The sequence below is a fragment of the Boleophthalmus pectinirostris genome, unplaced genomic scaffold, assembly GCF_026225935.1.
Source record: "Boleophthalmus pectinirostris isolate CB_2022bp ecotype Guang Dong unplaced genomic scaffold, ASM2622593v1 HiC_scaffold_7, whole genome shotgun sequence".
NCBI lineage: Eukaryota > Metazoa > Chordata > Actinopteri > Gobiiformes > Gobiidae > Boleophthalmus > Boleophthalmus pectinirostris.
In genome coordinates, this window is record NW_026571473.1 from 38,700,549 (window position 1) to 38,725,150 (window position 24,602).

A 24,602-nucleotide genomic window follows, 5' to 3' on the forward strand; every position below is an offset into this window, starting at 1 on the left:
CACTGGAGACACGACGACGTCACTGGAGACACGACGACGTCACTGGAGACACGACGACGTCACTGGAGACACGACGACGTCACTGGAGACACGACGACGTCAACCGCAGCGAGCGTCTCTGTGTTTACGGAAGTTGTCCAAACATGGACGCAGCATCGAGCACCTGGAGATTTTAAAGTTCCTCTCGTACCGGAGCCACAACATGAACAACTTACTTGTTTAAGGAGGAGATTGAGAAGGAGAAGGACGAGGTTTTTGGTCGTGGTGTTTTGTGGTGAGTGGTGATGTGCTTCACTTCAGTGACTCTGAGTTCATTAACAATTTTCGCCTACTTCAGTGCAGAATAGTGACGTCTGTGTCTTGTTGATGACGTGTAGGTGGATGAATGCACTTTGGCCGTTCACACTGAAGTCACATGTCAAAAGATCAGATATGTATCGGTTTCAGGAGCACATATCCAAGTGTCCTGGGTCACATTTGAAAAAATCGGATCTGTGTCGTTCAATCTGTCATTAAAAGATCAGATACAGGAACATAGAGGCCAAAAAAAACAATTGAGTCACTTCAGGCTGCAGTCTGAACGCAGCCTTAGTTGGGTTGGTTGTCGTTGGTGTGAAAGCTTCAGTCACACTTGGATCTGCACTAAATCAAGCGAACCGAGACCTCAGGAAGGAGGTGGTCTCGGTCGGCTTGGGGTGGACCCTCTGGTGAGAACAGCAACTTGAGTCCAAACCATAGACAGTAGGTCCAAACCATCTTCTCCAAATGCATCATGGGAGGGCGGGCTCAGAGTCACTGATACACCAACCCCCAGTCCTCAGTTTACCCCTCGGTTAAGTGGTGTGACGGGGGCCAGGGTCGGGTCTGGACACCTGCCCCGCGCTCTGTAGATTTGTGAGTCTGATCTCTCCGGGTCAGGGAGGCTCTCAGGCAGGATTTGAAAAACTGTGTCTGCCCAAGGCCGGTCTCCGCTCGGGGGGGACGGGGATTGGCCCAGGTCGTCTGTGCCCCGCGGAGAGGCTCTGTGGGGAGGCCACTGAGAGAGACGGTGCGAGACGGTTTATGTCACTGCCTGGAAGGTTCCACAGTGTGACATTAAACACCCCTACCTCACATTTAATCATGTGTAAGAGGCCGCGCACTGTCAAGGTGAGAAACCAGGACAAAAACTGGACTAAACCAGGTCGAAACCAGGTCGAAACCGGGTCTAAACCTGGTCTAAACTGGGTCTAAACCGGGCCTAAACCGGGTCTAAACTGGGTCTAAACTGGGTCTAAACCGGGCCTAAACCGGGTCTAAACTGGGTCTAAACTGGGTCTAAACTGGGTCTAAACCGGGTCTAAACTGGGTCTAAACTGGGTCTAAACTGGGTCTAAACTGGGTCTAAACTGGGTCTAAACCGGGTACTACAGCAGGACTAAACCAGGGCTAAACAGGATAAAAACCAGATAAAAAACGGGAATAAAGTGGGTCTAAAGTGTGTACTACATCCAGAAAAAAATCAGGTTTAGACCAGGACTAAAACTAGACTAAACCAGGTCGAAACCTAGACTAAAGCAGGTCTAAACCAGGACTAAACCAGGTCTAAACCAGGACTAAACCAGGACTAAACCAGGTCTAAACCAGGTCTAAACCAGGTTTAAACCAGGTCTAAACCAGGTCTAAAGCAGGTCTAAACCAGGTCTAAACCAGGTTTAAACCAGATCTAAACCAGGTCTAAACCAGGTTTAAACCAGGTCTAAACCAGGTCTAAAGCAGGTCTAAATCGGGTCTAAAGCAGGTACTACAGCAGGACTAAACCAGGACTAAAACTAGACTAAACCAGGTCTAAACCAGGTCAAAAGCGAGTACAACAACAGGTCTAAACCAGGTCTAAACCAGGTCTAAACCAGGTCTAAACCAGGTCTAAACCAGGTCTGAACCAGGTCTAAACTAGGTCTAAACTAGGTCTAAAGCAAGTACTACAACAGGACTAAACCAGGTCTAAACCAGGTCTAAACCAGGACTAAACCAGAACTAAACCAGGTCTAAACCAGGTCTAAACCAGGACTAAACCAGGACTAAACCAGAAGTAAACCAGGACTAAACCAGGACTAAACCAGGACTAAACCAGGTCTACCTTGTAAAACCTCGGCTGTCACGAGTATAAACCCTCTGCGTTTCCATCCACATTTTTAAACCTTCGTCCTTTGGTCCTCGTCTCCTCCAGACGCTCGCGGCTTTGGGGAGAGAGAGAGAGAGAGAGAGAGAGTCAGATCCGCGGGGAGGAGAGCCAGTGGAGTGTGCCGTGTGCAAAAGGAAGCTCCGACTGTAACGCGTTAATGAGAGACCGGCTCCTCGTTATTGGCCCGTGCTTAATTACCCCAGACTCCGAACGCCGCGCTTCACCGACTCCTGTGTTATCTGCGGAAGAGCGAGACGGACGGGAGCTGCCGGGAACCTAATTAAAAGATAATATTGTAATGCGGTTTTCACGGAAGATGGGATCGCAGGTAGAAAGAAAGATTTTATTTTATTTTTTATTCACTTTCCTAAGAGCGGAGTCGGGACAAAAACAATGTCACCGACGCATTTCAATCCGTGTATCATTCGTTCATTCGTTTCTCAATATAAAACCAAAAATAAGAAAACGAAAAAACAACAGTTTTCTTCACTATTTGTCTCCAAAACCAAAATGAAAAAACGGATAACGATTCGTTTTTTCAGTTTTCGATTTTGTGTTTAAATGAAGAATGGAAAAAACGGATAACGGCCGTTTCCCGTTTACGTGACTTCTGTGACTGCGATGCCGGACTTTTGCACCGGGTACGGACTGAACCGGGACTGATCCAGGTCCGAGACCAGACCGAGACCAGAGCGGGACTGAGACCGGGACCAGACCGGGACCAGAGCGGGACCAGACCGGGACCAGGGCGGACTCCGAGCTTTGACTCCGGGCCTCCACGGGGTCCAAGCCTCCGGTCTGGTCCCGGTTTGGTTCTGGTCTTGTCTCGGTCTCGGTCTCTCAGGCCCGCTCTGGTCCCGGTCTGGTCCCGGTCTCAGTCCCGCTCTGGTCTCGGACCTGGATCAGTCCCGGTTCAGTCCGTACCCGGTGCAAAAGTCCGGCATCGCAGTCACGGAAGTCACGTAAACGGGAAACGGCCGTTATCCGTTTTTTCCATTCTTCATTTAAACACAAAATCGAAAACTGAAAAAAACGAATCGTTATCCGTTTTTTTCATTTTGGTTTTGGAGACAAATAACGAAGAAAACTGTTGTTTTTTCGTTTTCTTATTTTTGGTTTTATATTGAAAAACGAATGAACGAATGATACACGGATTCATTTCCCACACGTTAAAGCCGCACCGCGTAACTTTTTTGGTTGCGGGACCGTCGCTTTCTTGTTTCTGCAGCGCGGATACGTCGTTGCTCTGCCCGGAATGTTCCGCAGTGTGGCTTTAAACAGCTCTACTTTACGTTTATTCAATCACAAGTGGTTGTACAGCTCAAAAACGCCTAGGAAAAAATGTGAATTGTGACTGTGAGCGGGGTCGCCTCTGCGCAGATCTGACCTGTAACTGGGTCTTGGTTTAGAAAAGTATTTGACGGATGCTCCACCAGAAAAATTTATTACACAATGCAGCCGAGTCCAAGCTCCTTCAAGACCGAGACAAGACCAAGTCCAAGCACCTTCAAGAGACAAGACCGAGTCAAGCACCTTCAAGACCGAGACAAGACCGAGTCCAAGCACCTTCAAGACCGAGACAAGACCGAGTCCAAGCACCTTCAAGACCGAGACAAGACCGAGTCCAAGCTCCTTCAAGACCGAGACAAGACCAAGTCCAAGCACCTTCAAGACCGAGACAAGACCGAGTCCAAGCTCCTTCAAGACCGAGACAAGACCAAGTCCAAGTGCCTTCAAGACCGAGACAAGACCGAGACAAGACCGAGACAAGACCGAGTCCAAGCGCCTTCAAGACCGAGACAAGACCGAGTCCAAGCACCTTCAAGACCGAGACAAGACCGAGTCCAAGCGCCTTCAAGACCGAGACAAGACCGAGTCCAAACTCCTTCAAGACCAAGACAAGATCGAAACCAAGTGCCTTCAAGACCGAGACAAGACCGAGTCCATGCGCCTTCAAGACCGAGATAAGACTAAGTCCATGCGCCTTCAAGACTGTCTAGTATAGTCCTGGTTCAATCCTGGTTCAGTCCTGGAATCAGTCCTGGAATCAGTCCTGGTTCAGTCCTGGTTCAGTCCTAGAATTAGTCCTGGGTTAGTCCTAGTTCAGTTCTGGTTCAGTCCTGGTTCAGTCCTGGGTTAGTCCTGGGTTAGTCCTGGTTCAGTCCTGGGTTAGTCCTGGTTCAGTCCTGGTTCAGTCCTGGTTCAGTCCTGGTTCAGTCCTGGTTCAGTCCTGGGTTAGTCCTGGTTAGTCCTGGTTCAGTCCTGGTTCAGTCCTGGTTCAGTCCTGGGTTAGTCCTGGGTTAGTCCTGGTTCAGTCCTGGTTCAGTCCTGGGTTAGTCCTGGTTCAGTCCTGGGTTAGTCCTGGTTCAGTTCTGGTTCAGTCCTGGTTCAGTCCTGGTTCAGTCCTGGGTTAGTCCTGGGTTAGTCCTGGGTTAGTCCTGGTTCAGTCCTGGTTCAGTCCTGGGTTAGTCCTGGGTTAGTCCTGGTTAGTCCTGGTTTAGTCCTGGTTCAGTCCTGGTTCAGTCCTGGTTCAGTCCTGGTTCAGTCCTGGGTTAGTCCTGGGTTAGTCCTGGTTCAGTCCTGGTTCAGTCCTGGTTAGTCCTGGTTAGTCAGTCCTGGTTCAGTCCTGGTTCAGTCCTGGGTTAGTCCAGTCCTGGGTTAGTCCTGGTTCAGTCCTGGTTCAGTCCTGGTTCAGTCCTGGTTCAGTCCTGGTTCAGTCCTGGGTTAGTCCTGGTTCAGTCCTGGTTCAGTCCTGGTTCAGTCCTGGTTCAGTCCTGGGTTAGTCCTGGGTTAGTCCTGGTTCAGTCCTGGTTCAGTCCTGGTTCAGTCCTAGAATTAGTCCTGGTTCAGTCCTGGGTTAGTCCTGGGTTAGTCCTGGGTTAGTCCTGGTTCAGTCCTGGTTCAGTCCTGGTTCAGTCCTGGGTTAGTCCTGGGTTAGTCCTGGTTCAGTCCTGGTTTAGTCCTGGTTCAGTCCTGGTTCAGTCCTGGGTTAGTCCTGGAATCAGTCCTGGTTCAGTCCTGGTTCAGTCCTGGTTCAGTCCTGGGTTAGTCCTGGGTTAGTCCTGGTTCAGTCCTGGTTCAGTCCTGGTTCAGTCAGTCCTGGTTAGTCCTGTTCAGTCCTGGTTCAGTCCTGGGTTAGTCCTGGTTCAGTCCTGGTTCAGTCCTGGGTTAGTCCTGGGTTAGTCCTGGTTCAGTCCTGGTTCAGTCCTGGGTTGGTTAGTCCTGGTTCAGTCCTGGTTTAGTCCTGGTTCAGTCCTGGTTCAGTCCTGGGTTAGTCCTGGTTCAGTCCTGGTTAGTCCTGGTTTAGTCCTGGTTTAGTCCTGGTTCAGACCTGGATTAGTCCTGGTTCAGTCCTGGTTCAGTCCTGGTTTAGTCCTGGTTTAGTCCTGGTTCAGTCCTGGTTTAGTCCTGGTTCAGTCCTGGTTCAGTCCTGGTTTAGTCCTGGTTCAATCCTGGTTCAGTCCTGGTTTAGTCCTGGTTTAGTCCTGGTTTAGTCCTGGTTTCAGTCCTGGTTCAGTCCTGGTTCAGTCCTGGTTCAGTCCTGGTTCAGTCCTGGTTCAGTCCTGGTTTAGTCCTGGTTCAGTCCTGGTTCAGTTTAGTCCTGGTTTAGTCCTGGTTCAGTTCCTGGTTCAGTCCTGGTTCAGTCCTGGTTCAGTCCTGGGTTAGTCCTGGGTTAGTCCTGGTTTAGTCCTGGTTCAGTCCTGGGTTAGTCCTGGTTCAGTCCTGGTTCAGTCCTGGTTCAGTTCCTGGTTCAGTCCCCTGGTTAGTCCTGGTTCAGTCCTGGGTTTTCAGTCCTGGTTCAGTCCTGGTTCAGTCCTGGTTCAGTCCTGGTTCAGTCCCGGTTCAGTCCTGGTTAGTCCTGGTTCAGTCCTGTTCAGTCCTGGTTCAGTCCTGGTTCAGTCCTGGGTTAGTCCTGGTTTAGTCCTGGTTCAGTCCTGGTTCAGTCCTGGTTCAGTCCTAGAATTAGTCCTGGTTCAGTCCTGGGTTAGTCCTGGGTTAGTCCTGGGTTAGTCCTGGTTCAGTCAGTCCTGGTTCAGTCCTGGTTCAGTCCTGGGTTAGTCCTGGTTCAGTCCTGGTTCAGTCCTGGTTCAGTCCTGGTTCAGTCCTGGTTCAGTCCTGGTTAGTCCTGGTTAGTCAGTCCTGGTTCAGTCCTGGTTCAGTCCGGTTCAGTCCTGGGTTAGTCCTGGGTTAGTCCTAGTCCTGGTTCAGTCCTGGTTCAGTCCTGGTTCAGTCCTGGTTCAGTCCTGGTTCAGTCCTGGGTTAGTCCTGGTTTAGTCCTGGTTCAGTCCTGGTTCAGTCCTGGGTTAGTCCTGGTTCAGTCCTGGTTTAGTCCTGGTTCAGTCCTGGTTCAGTCCTGGTTTAGTCCTGGTTCAGTCCTGGTTTAGTCCTGGTTTAGTCCTGGGTTAGTCCTGGTTCAGTCCTGGTTCAGTCCTGGTCAGTCCTGGTTCAGTCCTGGTTCAGTCCTGGTTCAGTCCTGGGTTAGTCCTGGTTCAGTCCTGGTTTAGTCCTGGTTCAGTCCTGGTTCAGTCCTGGTTTAGTCCTGGTTCAGTCCTGGTTCAGTCCTGGTTCAGTCCTGGTTCAGTCCTGGTTCAGTCCTAGTCCTGGTTTAGTCCTGGTTTAGTCCTGGGTTCAGTCCTGGTTCAGTCCTGGTTTCAGTCCTGGTTCAGTCCTGGTTCAGTCCTGGTTCAGTCCTGGTTTAGTCCTGGTTTAGTCCTGGTGTCCTCAGTCCCGGTTTAGTCCCGGTTCAGTCCCGGTTCAGTCCCGGTTCAGTCCCGGTTCAGTCCCGGTTCAGTCCCGGTTCAGTCCTGGTTCAGTCCTGGTTCAGTCCTGGTTCAGTCCTGGTTTAGACCTGGTTTAGTCCTGGTTCAGTCCTGGTTCAGTCCTGGTTCAGTCCTGGTTCAGTCCTGGTTCAGTCCTGGTTTAGACCTGGTTTAGTCCTGGTTCAGTCCTGGTTCAGTCCTGGTTCAGTCCTGGTTCAGTCCTGGTTTAGTCCTGGTTTAGTCCTTGTTCAGTCCAGGGTTAGTCCTGGTTCAGTCCTGGTTCAGTCCTGGTTCAGTCCTGGGTTAGTCCTGGTTCAGTCCTGGTTTAGACCTGGTTTAAACCTGGTTCAGTCCCGGTTCAGTCCTGGTTCAGTCCTGGTTCAGTCCTGGTTCAGTCCTGGTTCAGTCCTGGGTTAGTCCTGGTTCAGTCCTGGTTTAGACCTGGTTTAAACCCGGTTCAGTCCCGTTCAGTCCCGGTTCAGTCCCGGTTCAGTCCTGGTTCAGTCCCGGTTCAGTCCCGGTTCAGTCCCGGTTCAGTCCCGGTTCAGTCCCGGTTTAGTCCTGGTTCAGTCCTGGTTCAGTCCTGGTTCAGTCCTGGTTCAGTCCTGGTTCAGTCCTGGTTTAGTCCTGGTTAGTCCTGGTTCAGTCCTGGTTCAGTCCTGGTTCAGTCCTGGTTCAGTCCGGCATCTCGATCAGTGTTTCTTCTGTTCAGTAAATAAAACCTGTGAAGTTTTGACGGTCGAGTCGCGTCTGTGAGTTCGTGTTCGCGCTGAAGAAAGTGAAACCAAAAGTGAACCGGTGGAGGACTCTGAACTGGACTGCACCATGTTTTTATTACAGCCTAAATAACGTCAAATAATGTCGTTCTCGTAGATCTGATCTCGCGTCTCGTCTTGGTGAAACTGCATCTCGTCCCGCTCGTAAATATCACTAAACTAAACTAAACCGTCTCGTTGGAAGGATTACAAGCTGCACGTCGGTTTTATTTTCCTTTTTTATTTATCGTCAGGTGTCCGATTAGAATCTTTTTTATTATTCTAAGCGATGTCTTCCTCCCCGAGACGCCGCGTTTGTTTCAGAGGAATCGAGTTCAGAAGCGACTCTCCCCGTTACAGATTAGATCATCGGAATCTAAACCAGGACTGAACCAGGACTAAACCCGGTCTAAACCAGGACTGAACCAGGTCTAAACCAGGACTGAACCAGGACTAACCCAGGACTAACCCAGGTCTAAACCAGGACTGAACCAGGACTGAACCAGGAATAAACCAGGTAAACCAGGACTAAACCAGGACTGAACCAGGACTAAACCAGGTCTAAACCAGGAATAAACCAGGTCTAAACCAGGACTGAACCAGGACTGAACCAGGACTAACCCAGGACTGAACCAGGACTAACCCAGGACTGAACCAGGTCTGAACCAGGAATAAACCAGGTCTAAACCAGGACTGAACCAGGACTGGAAACCAGGTCTGAAACCAGGACTGAACTAGGACTAAACCAGGTCTAAACCAGGACTGAACCAGGACTAAACCAGGACTGAACCAGGTCTGAACCAGGTCTAAACGAGTTCTAAACAACACTAAACCAAGACTAAACGAGGACATGGAGAAAAACATTTGACGAACCTTCCACTAGAAAAGTTACACAGTGCAGCTTTAACTTGTTGCATCGCTCAGTTGAAGTTTCATATTAAATCCCTGGTCCTTGTCCTCACGCGTCCTGGTCTTTCTGTCTTGTTTCGCAGCAGGAGCAGCAGGGTCAGAGCGACGCCGTGTTCGAGGTGGTGAGTCTGCAGAGGGAGGCCGACAGGAGCAACGACGACAAACTCCAGCCGACGTCTCCCACCGAGGAAGAGGAGCAGGACGAAGGTCTGGACACAAACACACCACACGCACCTCAGGGCTTCAGAGAGTCACGTCGCTCTTTAACTCTTTAAAGGTTGTACAGAGGATTTTCCAAGGAAGGAGAAATCCAGCCACTGTTTGTCCTTTTTCAAATGTTGCGCATGTGTGAAACCAACCCCCCTCCCCTACAGCTCCTACGTAGAAACACCTCCTCCCTCCTCCTCCTTACGCCACAAACAGGTTTGTTTACAGCCGCTGCACATGACTTGTAAACAACTAACTACAGTGTTGGTTAGACAAGACGGAGAAGTGAGGAGCAGGGAGCAGGGAGAGGAGATTCCGTGCCCGGAGAAGTGAGGAGCAGGGGGAAGAGCGGATCGGGCAGCGGGGAGAGGAGCAGGAAAGGGGTGCAGAGAAGGTTGCGCGGAGATTCAGTGCGAATGAACTAGCTACAACACGCAGCAGCAAGCGGACTCTTTCTTTGCACTGAAAATGACGTTTTCAGACATAGGATATCGCTTTCGTGTCCTGAAAAACGTTTGTCCAACTCTTGGAAATAAAGTACGTTTTCATAATAAGCAGAAGTTTCCTGTCCAGGAGTAATTTGTGGACCAGTGCTCAGTCTTTAGACCCTTCGTCTGCTTCAGTCGCGCCATCGCTGGAATGAATCTTCAAGAATCACCTTAGTTTGGCTTCGCTGCTTTTCCCCTTGTCTTCTTCTTTCAGCGACCTCAAAAACGGACTTTCTTTTGCGGCGAACTGCTCCTGGATTCTTGTCGCCATCGCAACAAACTTTGTGCAAACTGCGAGGAAGATATAGGTAAAAAAAAGCCTCTAAGAACTGTTGCGTTGGTGGAGTAAACAGCGTCTGTGCGTCTTGCGTCTGTGGACTGTGTGACAGTCGTACGTAAACCACGTACCGGCAGCGCAGGCAAGTCAGTTATGCTATAAACGTAGGGAGATTGATTGACAGCCTGTCAGCTCACAGATAACGAGGCAGTGTCTTTATCTATTGGCAAATGTTTAGCCCCACTACGTCCAGAGTTGATGAATTTTTATTCTCTTTTTTTTGGTCATCATAATTACAAGGCGACTGCATCTTTATAATCTATCACTGACAACTTGAAACAAAAAAAATCCTCCATACAAACTTTAACTCTTTCCCCCCTGGACCCCGACTAGGAACAACCCAGACATATGTTACTAGTTCTACCCTTAGAGCACAACTGCATAAAAGAAAACAAACTTCCACGAGTGATTATAAATGATTTTCACACTCATGAACTTAATTGAAACACAGACATATTTGTGTCTCTGGAAACTTCAGACTCTGAACTCTTCATTTCTGGATGTTTAAATGTGATTCAACTCATTTACAGGTGTATAACAGCTCACTGAAAATGAGAGTTTACCTGCTCAGGTGCAAAACCGAAAACAAAAAACTATATTCAGCATCTGATATCTGCATGTTCTGAGTCCTGTATTCATTAAAAAAATGTTAAAAATATATTTGTCAAAGTATTTAAACAGATTTCATATCACCAGATACAGTAGAGCCAAGTGTGCACCTGTTTTTACCTGTTGTTCACCTGTGTGCACCTAATTCATTTTTTCCATTTAACTTATTCAACTAATTCAGCTTATTATAATATAATAATATAATAATAAAACTCTTCCCCGTCAGTGTGTGTCCAGTATTTGTCATCTTGGTCACTTTCTCGTGCGCAAAGCTCCGCATAAGCGTTTTTACTGTAGTGATTCTGCATCTTGAAAAAAAAGACTGAAATATTTTAAAGGACTCGCCTGAGCAACATCCAGATTTCAGGGCAGTTTTGGTTCTTAATTAAGTATAAAGCCTGGATAGTTTGTTCGGACATCGCAGGACTCAATACAGACGCATCAGCTGCATTCTCACCTTCGTAAGATTCACTCTCTGAAAGTTCGTCGCTGTCGCTGTTTTCCACTTTATGATCAACTTCATCACCACTTTGAAATCTATAAAAGTCACTTTCTCTTCATTATTTCTAAAACTGTGCGCCGTGATCTTTCCATTGCTCGTGTTTCGTGTTGTGTTTTTTCCGGAAGCTACCATCATCACTACTTTGATTAACTTCGGAAAAAACCTGCGAAAACATCTCCTTGAATCCTATTGGTCAGTCTGGTGTGGGTTGTAGTGGCCCCGACCTGTCGCAGACTCTGTTTAAATGTGAAAAACCGAGCCGTTTCTAAAGGTCGTCAAATCACGTCTTTAGTGAAACAGCGGACGAGTCAAAACACGTCATTAAGGAAACAGGGGGTCGTCAAATGTCGTCTTCATGGGGGAAAGAGTTAAGCTGTTACCTCCTCCAAAAAAATATCTATACCATCCTTTAATATTCGTCTGTCTACATCTCCAATGCTCCAAATGCTCTGTTCCACCTTGTGATGTCACGTAGTGGGAGTTTTCAAGTTAACTGCTACACCGCAAAAAGTGGAGTGTTAAAATCGACTCTCACAGAAAATTTTTTAACGTTTTCCCAGGGTTTATACCAGTCCGATCTGTTCTACTTTTTGGAAATGTTAATTAAGTCACACTGGAGCGAAGTTCCCGTTTAACCCCAAAAATCAAGAGTTAAATTAACGTTTTGAGAGTAAACGGATAACACTTTGTAGAGTTATCCTGATTTAACTAAACAACACACAGAGGTGTTTTGTTTTTACACTTTATTTGAGTTAATTTAAGATGAAATTATGAACAAAACTGGTTCAAACTGGTCTTATCTGGCAGGAGTTTGAAGTGGTGGTGGGAGGAGCCAAATTAACACTAGAGGAAGTTGAATAAACTCTAGGAGAAGTTGAAGTAACACTAGAAGAAGGTGAATTAAAGGTTGTATGGAGGATTTTTTTTGTTTCAAATTGTCAGTGATAGATTATAGATGCAGTAGCCTTGTAATTATGATGACCAAAAAAAAGAGAATAAAAATTCATCAACTCTGGACGTGGTGGGGCTAAACATTTGCCAATAGATAACGACACTGCCTCGTTATCTGTGAGCTGACAGGCTGTCAATCAAACTCCCTACGTTTCTAGTGTAACTGACTTGCCTGCGCCGCCGGTACGTGGTTTACGTACGACTGTCACGCAGTCCACAGACGCAAGACGCACAGACGCTGTTTACTCCACCAACGCAACAGTTCTTAGTGGCTTTTTTTTACCTATATCTTCCTCGCAGTTCGCACAAAGTTTGTTGCGATGGCGACAAGAATCCAGGAGCAGTTCGCCGCAAAAGAAAGTCCATTTTTGAGGTCGATGAAAGAAGAAGACAAGGGGAAAAGCAGCGAAGCCAAACTAAGGTGATTCTTGAAGATTCATTCCAGCGATGGCGCAACTGAAGCAGACGCAGGGTCTAAAGACTGAAGCACTGGTCCACAAATTACTCCTGGACAGGAAACTTCTGCTTATTATGAAAACGTACTTTATTTCCAAGAGTTACACAAACGTTTTTCAAAAGCGATATCCTATGTCTGAAAACGTAATTTTCAAGGCAAAGAAAGAGTCCGCTTGCTGCTGCGTGTTGTAGTTAGTTCATTTGCACTGAATCTCCGCGCAACCTTCTCTGCTCCCCTTTCCTGCTCCTCTCCCCGCTGCCCGATCCACTCTTCCCCCTGCTCCTCACTTCTCCGAGCACAGAATCTCCACGCACCCGCTCCCCTCTCCTCTCCCCTCTCCTCTCCCTGCTCCGCTCTTCTCCCTGCTCCTCACTTCTCGTCCGCGCACGAAATGTCCGTGCCCCCCTCCCCCCGCTCCTCACTTCTCCGTCTTGTCTAACCAACACTGTAGTTAGTTGTTTACAAGTCATGTGCAGCGGCTGTAAACAAACCTGTTTGTGGCGTAAGGAGGAGGAGGGAGGAGGTGTTTCTACGTAGGAGCTGTGGGGGAGGGGAGTTGGTTTCACTCATGCGCAACATTTGAAAAAGGACAAACAGTCGCTGGATTTCTCGTTCCTTGGAAAATCCTCTATACAACACCAAGTGAAGTTAAATTGCGCGGCAGTAGTTCAGTTGGTGGAGCATTCGCCCACTGATCTGAAGGTTGGCGGTTCGAATCCCGCTCTCAACATCAAACATCAGGTTGGCTGGTGTGATTCCAGCTCCCACAGATGAATGCTGTCGTTGTGTCCTTGGGCAAGACACTTAACCCACCTTGCCCACAGTGTCTGTGTGCACTGGTGTATGAATGTGTGAGTGGTTCCTTGTTGTGAAGAGCTTTGAGCCTTGAAGGTGGAAAAGCTGCTATATATACCATTTTACCATTTAAATTAACACTAGAGGAAGTTGAATTAACACTAGTGGAAGTTGAATTAACACGAAGAGAAGTTGAATTAACACTAATAGAAGTTGAATTAACTGTAACCGTATCAACTTTGGCAAATAACCCCAACTCGAACCCCCATTTAATTTTCTAATAGTTAAAATAACACTTTTTGTGTTAAAAACAACTATAAAATATTTTACACCTGGAATTTTAACCTTCCAGGTTTTGCTGTGAACCTTTTTTACTTTAGGTTCAGTAGAAATGGGCAATTCCAGGACTGAAATTATCCGCATGATTCTAGTAAAGGCGTATGGCATGTAAAAACACAGTGGAGCACTTCCTGTTTTCAGTCTGAGAGAAGAATTCAGCCTAAATGTGCAGGTTTGTGTGTTAAATGAAACAAAAAACACAACTCCAGGTCTGTTTGTGACGAGGAAACTACATTATTGTAACATAGATCAGAAAATAGTGTCATATGGGCCCTTTTTTTTTTTTTTTTTTAGTAAACTTCATTTAACGTAATTAACAAGAGCCAGTGGGAAAATAAACAAATTAAGTCTTTATCTCCTGTGAACGCTGTGCTAATAGAGTTTTGTTAATAGACCAGAGTTTGTTTTGAACACAGTTTGACCCAAAGCAAATCCACTGATGTTTTTATTGACTTAAAAACTGACTGAATTTTTACATGTGACGCAACAATCCAGGCAAAATGCAAACTGAGCTTTTTTGAGTCTAAAAGAAAACCACTCTGTGTGAATGGATTAATGAAAGAAGCATGATCGACTTATTGTTCAGCGGACTCTGTTCACGCTTACGTCACAAAACCGGAAAACGTTTGGAAACATGACGACTTCATTTGGGCTGTTTGCGCGAGTAACTCTGACAAAATCTGGGAAAACTGAGAAAATGACCTGGTTTTCTTCATCTAGACGTCATTGCTTTCTTTCATTTCCTTTTATAAATTTACTATTAATTTGACTTTTATAATTTGTCTAATTTGATTAAAAAAAAAGGAAAATTGAGATTAGAATTCCACATGGAAAGATTTGGCAGGTTGTGAAGATGCTGCTGCTGAATCCACTTTTTTTTTAAACTCAAACTCCTAATTATGAGATTAAAACTTGTAATTACGACTTTAAATCTCAAAATGATGAGTTTAAAATGAGTAATTATGAGTTTAAATCTCAAAATTATTACTTTAAAATGAATAATTGTGACTTTAAATCTCAAAATTATGAGTTTAAAACGAGTGATTATGAGTTTAAATCTTGTAATTATGAGTTTAAATCTCAAAATTATGAGTTTAAAATGAGTAATTATGAGTTTAAATATCAAAAGTATGAGTGTAAAATTTGTAATTATATGTTTAAAACTCCATAATTATGACTTTTTGTGAGGCTTTAATTTTTATTTACTGGTGGAAATGGGCTTCTATTGGACTCAGTATTTATCATGTTGATTCTTTTCTCATGTTGATTCTTTTTTTTTTTTTTTTTTGGCAAAAATGGGGAGATATTTGTTATTTTTCTTGCAGTAGGCTCTGTCGAACGGAACGGAACGCCACAGTGACATTTTTTTTAAACTAAGTTAGATAAATACACAAATGAAAAGGCAATTTATAAAAGAAAAAGTGACATCTAGATGAAGAAAACCGGGGCCATTTTCTCAGTTTTCTCAGATTTTGTCTTCGTTACTATCGCCAACGGAGCCCAAAGGAAGTCTTCGTCCGCTTGTTTCCAAACGTCTGCTGGTTTTGTGGCATAAGCGTGAACAGAGTCCAGAAGATAAGACTTGAGCTGTTGGGGGTTGAATAAGTCACTTTTATGGCTGATTATTGGTCCATTCTGTTATTTATTTGAGCAGCTCAGGCTTTTTAATGAGACTCTCTATTTAAAAATGGTTTAGTGGGATTATCCTGCTTTATTTTAATTGTGTCAGTGACTTAAAGTGGCTTCAATTAGGGTTTTTCCTATACCGATACCGGCGAGTACTCAGATCAAATCACCGATCCGATACTACTTTATTTTCCACAGTGAGGAGCTGTAGATGCGAGTGTGTCCAGAGCAGGTTAAATGTAGACTGTAGACTGTGGAGGTTTGCAGACTCTTAAAAAAAAACACTGATAATGACAGAAAAGACATTTGTGTTTTCTCTTTGATACCTTCATTTAGCTTTTAGTGTGGACGCTCAACTTTGTAGAAAAACTTTGACAAGACAGCGACAACTTGGACTTAGTTTACCCCGCAGAATCATCCATGTGCTCCGAACGAGCATCTTTTTATAGTTTAAGTGTTTAAGTGTGTCTACCAGTCGATCGCCAAGGTAGTGTGGGTAGATCGTAGTGTCGTAGTCCTCCAGACCGGTCTTTTTACGGCCCTGGACTTGTCTCAGACTCGAGCGGGTGAGGGCAGATTGTTTCAGTGCGGAACAGTTTGCTCGGCTTTGTAGTAGGTACATCATTTTGACTTGATCATTTTGTAAGTAGCTCGCATGCTGAAAAAGTGTGGGCACCCTGGTCAAAAATCATTATATATTTGACTCTTAACACTTAGGCTCCGCCCACACTACTTCGTATTTGAGTCGTTTTCGTTGCGGATGCAGTGTTCGTTCACACTCGTCCGATGGAAAACGGCTCCAGAGACGGAACGATCTGGTGGCTCCAGCTCCTACGGATTCATGTTGGTCCAGATCTGATCCTGCACCGTGTGGACGCCTGAAAACACTGATAAACGGGAAACAGCGGAGCTACAACTATTTACACAGAACAGACTCACCATCAGCAGAACACCTCTCTGTCACAGAGAGAACACTCATATTCCACTGAGTCGTGTCTTATTTAAGTCAGATAGAATCTGAACACATCAGCGCACAAGGAAAGAGCTGAGTTTTTGAGCGCTTCCTTCATGCAAATGAGTCATGTGGTTTTAAGTTTGTTTCTGTAAAACGTAAACAAATATGTTCAAAGCTGTGATAGGGAAGATTTGTGGACACAGAAACAACGTGTCTGGATGCAGATTGTTTCCGATACGGTGATTCCAGTGATAACCTTAGTTCTCAAAATCAAATTTATTCTTCTAGATTTTCTTTAAAAATAGTCTTTTAATAGATTTATTTATTGCTCTTGTAAAAGGTGACCAGATTTTCAAAATCAAACACTGCGACACCCCCGAGTTTGTGTTGGTTGGTAATAATAAAATTGTGAAACGAGTGAGTAATTAATGAAAATTATTCTGCACTTGGCCAAATCATGATTAACATGTGAACCAGTATAGTCACATTTTCTGTGTTTTTGTAATTTTTAAGCAGCTTTTATGTATTTTAACTTAACCAAGTACAATTTCTGCCTCTCTTTACTGTTGGCAGGTATAAAATTAGTCAAAAATAGGGACATCTGGGGCATTTCTTGTATAAAACTCAGGAGACAAATCAGTAGTTTTGTATAAATCTGCAGGGACAGAGACACAGGGTCAAAACTGGGACTGTCCCAGAGAAGCAGGGACGTCTGGTCACACTGTTTGTACTGTGACAAAACTGAGTAGTCTCAGTCTTTTACTTCACACTATTTAGTATCAGACTGGTATTGGCATCGGCGAGCAGTGTTGGGAGTAACGTGTTATAAAAGTAACGAATTACTGTAATGCATTTCTCTTTGCTGTAACGCAGTAATGTGGTATTACAGGGAAAAAAAAAAAAAAAAATGTATATGTATAACACACGTCACAAAGCTTTTTTAACCTGGATTGAAGTGGTGGGTTTTTTGTTTTTCTTCATACAAATTCTCTAAAATCACCGCGACATCAGCAGCGGTGAAACGCCGGAGACGCGCCCGTGTAGACCGTCAGGTGACCACGAGCGAAAGGACTGACGCAGAACTCCACACTCCACAGGACGAAGAACAGCTGACGCCCGATCGCGCCGCGCAGACACCCTGTGTGCAAGGTGCTTCCAAGTTCTAGTCCAAGATTAGTTCTGGTTTGGTCCTGATTCAGTCCTGGTTTAGATCTAGTTTAGTCCTGATACAGTCCTGGTTCAGTCCTGGTTCAGTCCTGGTTCAGTTCTGGTTTAGACCTGGTTTAGGCCTGGTTTAGATCTAGTTTAGTTCTGATACAGTCCTGGTTCAGTTCTGGTTCAGTCCTGGTTTAGTCCTGGTTTAGTCCTGGTTTAGTCCTGGTTTAGTCCTGGTGTAGTCCTGGATTAATCCTGGTTTAGACCTGGTTTCGACATAGTTTTGACATGGTTTCATCCTCGGTTCAGTCCTGGTTTAGTCCTCGTTCAGTCCTGGTTCAGCTCTGGTTTAGACGTGGGTTTAGACCTGGTTTAGACCTGGTTTCAACCTGGTTTCGACATGGTTTCGTCCTCGGTTCATTCCTGGTTTGGACCTAGTTTAGACCTGGTTCAGTTCTGGTTTAGTCCTGGTTCAGCTCTGGTTTAGACCTTGTTTAGACCTGGTTTCGACATGGTTTAGACATGGTTTCGTCCTCGGTTCATTCCTGGTTTAGACCTGGTTCAGTCCTGGTTCAGTCCCGGTTCAGTCCTAGTTCAGCTCTGGTTTAGACATGGTTCAGTCCTGGTTCAGTCCCGGTTCAGTCTGGCGAGTACAGATCCAAAAACAGTATCGGAACAAGACTAGTTTCAGTTTCTTTGTTTATCACAGTATTTTTTCGTAGCGATACATCATGTTTGCTTCTGAATCTGTTATCGTGATCGGCCCAAAGAGGGAACAACGAAATAAAATGGATAAAACGCTCAAAAAAGTCAATTTTGTGTCATTTAGGACGTTTAAAACCTGACTGGTCACCGCGCGGCTCTGCCTCTCGTCGTCTCCCGCCTCCTCCTGAGCTGAAGATCGCAGATGTTCAGGGTCACCTCATTGTGCGTGAACCCAGCTTCTTTTGTACGGGCCCCGAGCGAGCACGCGGGCCCCTCCCCCCCTCGCCGTGGCGGTGGCGTTCTGTGGCTTTACGGCGCTTTGTGATGCCCCTGATTGTGTTTTTCGCTCCATTCTCCTCCGAAGGCACAGGCCATTATGAGAGGGGAGCTGCACTGTAACACAAGAGCACAATGGAGGCACGGACGAGGCACCGACGAGGCAGACCTGAGCCTCTGTGTGCGGATAAAAAGGCTGCAGCGGTGAAACGACGGTGTAAACAGAATAAACAGAACGGCAAAATGATGATGATGATGATATAAGAGAGAAAACAGAGGACGGACGGGTGTCGGCAAAAATGTCACACAGAAAAAACAGCGGGTTTCTCGTTGCTTGAAGCTGCGTCGTGTCACTTTTCAGGTGGAGGAACTAGGGGTGTGTAAAAATATCAGAATATCGATATATCGTATCGCTTAATGTGATGATACAGAATCGATATCGTGGGCTACTGTATCGATATTTCAGGAGTATTTTTAGGTGTGTTTTACTAAATCATTTTGTTACAACGCTACAGTTTTGTTGCTTGTGGAGTGAAAGGAAACTCATTTATGCGACACATTTGACATTTTTACTGTTTTGAGGATTAAAATGTTTGTGTTTCATATGAACTTTGCACAAGAAGTGGTTAAACAAAGACTTTTAGTATCAGAGACACGATTTAGCCTTTATTTTTTATCGATTTGAAATATATCATATCGAATCGAAAGTGCACTGTATCGAGGTATGTATCGTATCGTGGGCTGTGTATCGAGGTATGTATCGTATCGGAAACTTCTTTATGGTACCCAGCCCTAGGAGGAACTCTGAAATGCTTTTATTCATGGACATTTTCTTGCTTTAGAATGTTTCACACTATGGCATTAAACCTTTCTAACTCCATGGAGACCAAACCAGACCAAGTGACAGGTCAGATCTGTGGAGAGTCTGTTTTTTTCTAGGTATTTTTGAGCTACAAAACCACCTGTAATTGAATAAATTAGGGCTGGGCAAAAATAAAAAATATTTATTACATTAATCGCGTGAGTTCGAGTGCGATTAATCACATGTTATAGGCGAGTTTCAGCTGACGTCATTGTTATTAAAAGCCCGCGTTGCTGCTGGGAAATATTTTGGTCAGAGGCAAGAAACACGATAGCGTCAAACACAGTGCGTAAATAATGGTAAATTCCTGCTGCATTATCGGACGCACAAATAGAAGCACGGAAGAAGGAAAATGTCTTTTTCGTATTCTGAGTGAAAAGAACCACTAACGGTGAATTAAACGACTTTCAAACATCCGCAGAGCAAACGTAGAAGATCCTAACAAACCGTGGACTCCAACAAGTTCAACAACACATCGAGACTCTTGGAGGTTTTCATCTTTTCTGCTGTGAATGGCCCAGGAGTTTCCACCAAGTCATTGTGGATGTCGCCCAAGTGAATATTTGTCCAGGTAGTTGGCGATTCTGACCAGAAATTTGGTTTGTTCCACCTTTTGTCGGGGTTGAAAAGGGTGATTTGTCGTCCGTCGATGTTTATGACCAATTTCTGGTCAAATGGTCTTGGGTCCTCTGCCGTTAGAGTGGATAAATAACCGGGATCAATACCCTTTACGTGCTTTCTCGCTCCGTCCGTCATGTTGAATTAGTGTTTCTTGCCGCCGACCAAAATAATTCTCAGCATGCAACGCACACTTTTGTCAACAATGAAACTCGCCTATACACAAAACCAATTAATGTATTAAAAAGTAGAGTATAGCGCACTTTTATTGGAAATGTAATTGAAAAAGCCATACATTTGTTGTGCAAACAGCCGTAAAGTCATGGAAATTTCACTTTAGGTCTTGAAAAAGTAATGGAAAAGTTTAGAAATTTTGTCAAAAATAGAAATGTACAAATAAAAAATAAAAAAATAGGGTGTGCTAAAAAAAAAAGTAAAACAATAAAATGAAAAAGGGGGTGTGCAAAAAAAAAAAACAAAAAGCAAACTTAAAAACCTAAAAATAAAAAATAATGTGGGCATGCTAAAAAATTTTTTTAAAAACATAAAAATAAAAAAGGGGCTGTGCTAAAAAAAAATAAAAAATACTTAAACATAAAAATAGAAAATAAAAAAGTGGGCATGCTAAAAACTGACAAAAAAACACAAAAATAAAAAAAGGAGGTGTGCTAAAAAAATTAAAACATAAAAATGAAAAAGGGGGCATGCTAAAAAAATAACTTAAACATAAAAAATAAAAATTAAAAAAGTGGGCATGCTAAAAACTAACTTAAAAACATAAAAGTTAAAAAGGAGGTGTGCTAAAAAAAAATTAAAACATAAAAATGAAAAAGGGTGTATGCAAAAAAAAAAAAAAAAAAAAAACTTAAAAATGTACAAATAAAAAATTTAAAAGTGGCTGTGCTAAAAACTAATGTAAAAACACAAAAATAAAAAAAACTGAGGCATGCTAAAAAAAAAAAAAAAACACACACACAAAAAAAAAAATTAATTAAATTAAATTAAAACCATAAAAATAAAAAATTAAAATGAGGTCATGCTAAAAAATAACATAAAAACATGCGTTGTTATTATGAGTAGACTCCCCTCTCCATAGATGCGACCTGTAACTTGGCCTGATGACGTCGCCTACTTGTCTCCATGGAGATAGGACGACAAAAAAACTTACATAGTCCAAGTTTAACGTAAAAATTTTGCACATTCTGGAGCTGTACTGTAGTCGTCTCTGTCTCTGTTCTAACACGACTTCACCTGCAGGGGGAGCTCACGCAGAAACTAATATTTGTGCACAAAAAACGCACTATGACACGGTGTATTTATATAAAAACAGATTAAACTTGAGAGTCCTGAGTCGACTAAAGTACCGAAGTCTCACGCAGCAGCACTTTCTGTTCTATATTTGTTTCCTCGTGGCAAACGCACCTGGAGTTGTGTTTTGTTTTGTTTGCATGTTTGAGTAGTTCTGCGTTTATATTTATCGTCTCTGAGTCTCCGGAGCTTTAGTCCCCGTCTTTTCAGTCTCTCTTGTATTATTCCATTACATTTTGAATTTTAAATACTTAACTTTGAGTGTTTGAATTTTAGTTGCTGAAATTTTAAGTGTGCTTTTTCAATATGTTTTAAATTCACGATAAAAATTCCACTTTTTTAATCTTCAGCGCAAATATTTTCAGAGGCTGTTTCCTATTGGCTGTTTTCATCTGTGGGCGGGGCTTTGAGGTTTGATGAGGCGAATTCTGACCAATCAGATCGCGCTCCTGTTTGTTACTAAGTTAGATTGGATCATTTTTGGATCGATCGCGTCTGTCTTGGATTTTTGCTGCGAATTTTTCACACTGAGTTTTGGCTGTTGAATTTGAGCGCTGGAAAATATTTGTGCTGAATATTTAAAAGGAGATTTTTTTTATATTGAATTTTAAACACTTTGGAAATGTATAAATGTGTTTTTTTATTTTGACGAGCTGTTGGTTTAACTCAGGGGTGTCCAAACTTTTTTCATCAAGGGTCACATCTCGAAACACAGATGAAGAAGAGGACTGATCGAACTGACTGACTGGTGCTCAGTACAGTGAATAATTGAAATATGTGCATGTTTAACACGTTAGAAAGTCCCATCAGTCTTTATATATAAATATTAAATCTTGGCTTTATCAAGGTAGATTTTCAAAAATTCATTCATTCATTTTTAATACACGCATCAAGAATCTCAGACTTCCGGTCATCGCGCAATTCATACTGGGAAGGATTTTCCGAAAAAGTGAGCATCAAACCACCATGTTTGTTTTTACAGTGGGATGTGTTTATTGTCAAAGTCGATCTTTTCAAGTCTTTTGTACCATATCACTTTTGTTTCTGGTTCTGATATTGTCATATTTTAGTTTTGGGATTCGGACATCGTAATTGTGTGGTTGTTGGATCCTAACAGCGGAAAACGGCTCGAGAAATTGGTTTGCGAACTTCATAAATGCAAAAGTGAATCAGATGTGTGTGACTGCAAACCTCTGTTTAAACTATTTCCCTTCCCATCGTAACTGAAAAATAGTGAAAGGTGAAGGGACGGGCAGGATTGATCCACGGGAAGGACGAAAAAGGTCATCTTTGACCGTCTGAATCATCCCGAGTTTGCAGCGAACATTTGGCATGTGGAGCGACAACAAAGCAAAACCAAAAAGGGGATCACGTACAAGTCGCATTTAATTGGAAATGTGAACGACCTCGAAAAAACATCGGATTTCACAAAAAAATCGGAATTGAGCGTTAAGCCCTGCAGTCCGAACGCAGCCTGATAGCCCGGAAAATACGGTATTTGTTTCTCGACATTGATTTCGCACTATGAATTGTGTGTGTAGTGAGTGTGTTGGTGTTATGTACTTTGACATCATCCACGCTGGCAATAATCTTTACATATTTACATTTACTCTTATGTGCCTATTCAGAATAAAAACAGTTCAATAATGTTTTTTCAGAGTTAAAAAAAAAGCAAAGTCAGAAATTCAGCGGCGTTTTAAATTCGAAATCTGATGAAGCCAAATGATCTTCCGTCGTCTTGGGCCTTTTCTCTGCAGCTCCACCTTCAGTCTCGGTCAGGACAGTGTGTCTTTAATCTTTAGTTTGACCTGTAGACGGTCCAATAATTCAAAATGCTATGACTCGTTTTACATACGACCTAATTATACGTGTTCTGTTCTTCTCTTGATTTATTGCAGCTCATGTTTTTAATAATAATAATATGGTACAGTCAGGTGTTTTAGAAAAGTGTTTTGGGGCATTATCCCGCTTTATTGTTTGGAATTGTCAGAAAAATCTGTTATTTTGACTTTTTTCTTTAGAAATTCAAAGGTGCACTGTGCAACTTTTCTGCTGGAGGGTCCGTCACCTGCTTGTTTCTATGGATACGTCATTCCTCTGCTTTAGAATGTTCCACAGTGTGACATCGAACAGCTCCACTTTACGTTTATTCAATCACAGGTGCGGGTTTTACAGCTCATTCTGTTGGTGAGCGGCGTCGCCTCTCCACAGATCTGACCTGTAACCTTCTAACTTTGGTCTCCGTGAAGATAGAAACGCTTAATGCCGCACGGTGGAACATTTCAGACAAAAAAAATAACAAAGCTTTAGGGACACACTTCGATCGTTTTGACCGGAGAAACAAAATTTACATTGTGGAGTGCGAAAATGAAAACGAAATATGAAAATTCTAGTTTAGAATTTTGATTAATTTGGAAAAGTACGACATATTTGAACGGGTTTAAATAAAGGTTGTGTAAAATAAGATTTGAAATAAAATAATAAAATATAAATATAAATAAAATAATAAAAAATAAAAATATAATAATAATAATAATAATAATAATAATAATAATATAAAAATAATAAATATAAATATATATCATACCTGTAACTTGGTCTGATTTGGTCTCCATGAAGATAGAAAGGTTTAAAGCCATACTGTGAAACATTTCAGACAAAGTACCACCAGAAAAGTTACTTACATTTCATAGTTTTTACCCGACAGTGATAAATAAAATTTTGTTTCAGTCACAAGCCAAAATACAACATAGATCAGAAAATAGCAAATATTAAAATGGGTTCTTTTTAATTAATGTTTCGCTTTATTTTTATCGTTGCAGAAAGCGACAATGAAATCTCCAGCGGAACCGGAGACGTGTCCAAAGATTGTCCCGAGAAGATCCTGGAGTCCTGGGGAACCATCCTGAACAGATGGTAAAGCTAAAATCTCTCTTCTGCCTCAAAAAAACTACAGACTTTTTTATTTTTAGTACAATTCTTACTGGTAAATGTGAAGTTGTTGCAGTCAAAAAAACTTAGAAACAAATCTATTTTTGCTTAGACTGACCGGATTTTCTCAGTTTACGGCAGAGTGAAGTAGTGTCGTAGTACTCGAGACCGGTCTTCTCCAAATTTATGCTACGGTGTAGTTTTGTAGGCAAGACCCACTAATGGAGACCAAGACCAGTCTGAGACCACAGGGTGCAGAGACCGAGACAAGACCGAGACCTCTGTGGGTCAAGACCGAGATAAAAACCGAGACTTCTGATGGTCGAGACCGAGACAAGACCGAGACTTTTAAAGGCTGAGACCGAGACAAGACCGAGACTTCTGAGGACCGAGGAAAAGCCAAGACTTCTGAGGACCCAGGCAAGACTGAGACTCCTGATGGTCGAGACCGAGACAAGACCGAGACTAATATAAAGACCAAGACTTCTGTGGGTTGCGACTGAGGCAAGACCAAAACTTCTGAGGGTCGAGACCGAGACAAGACCAAGACTTCTGAGAGGTTCTGAGACGAGACCGAGCAAGACGAGGCAGAGACTCTGAGGGTCGAGATCGAGGCAAGACCAAAACTTTTGAGGGTCGAGACCGAGGCAAGACCAAGACTTCTGAGGGTCAAGACCGAGACAAGACCGAGACAAGACCGAGACAAAGACCGAGACTTTAAAGGCTGAGACCGAGACCAAGACCGAGACTTCTGAGGACCCAGGCAAGACTGAGACTCCTGATGGTCGAGACCGAGACAAGACCGAGACTAATATAAAGACCAAGACTTCTGTGGGTCGGGCCTGAAATAAAAACCAAGATTTTTCAAGGCCGAGACCGAGGCAAGACGAGGA

General features: G+C 43.7%; 1 protein-coding gene across 1 annotated transcript in view; it reads left to right on the top strand.

The window, feature by feature from the left end:
- Positions 1 to 23,698, top strand: part of LOC110170338 (rab GTPase-activating protein 1-like) — a 98,654-nt gene extending 74,956 nt beyond the window's left edge. The window contains exons 11-12 of the mRNA XM_055165261.1: positions 8,675 to 8,795; positions 23,601 to 23,698. Of these exons, the coding sequence (XP_055021236.1) occupies positions 8,675 to 8,795; positions 23,601 to 23,698 (219 nt within the window). The remainder of the gene's footprint in view (positions 1 to 8,674; positions 8,796 to 23,600) is intronic.
- The last annotated feature ends 904 nt before the right edge of the window (positions 23,699 to 24,602 follow it).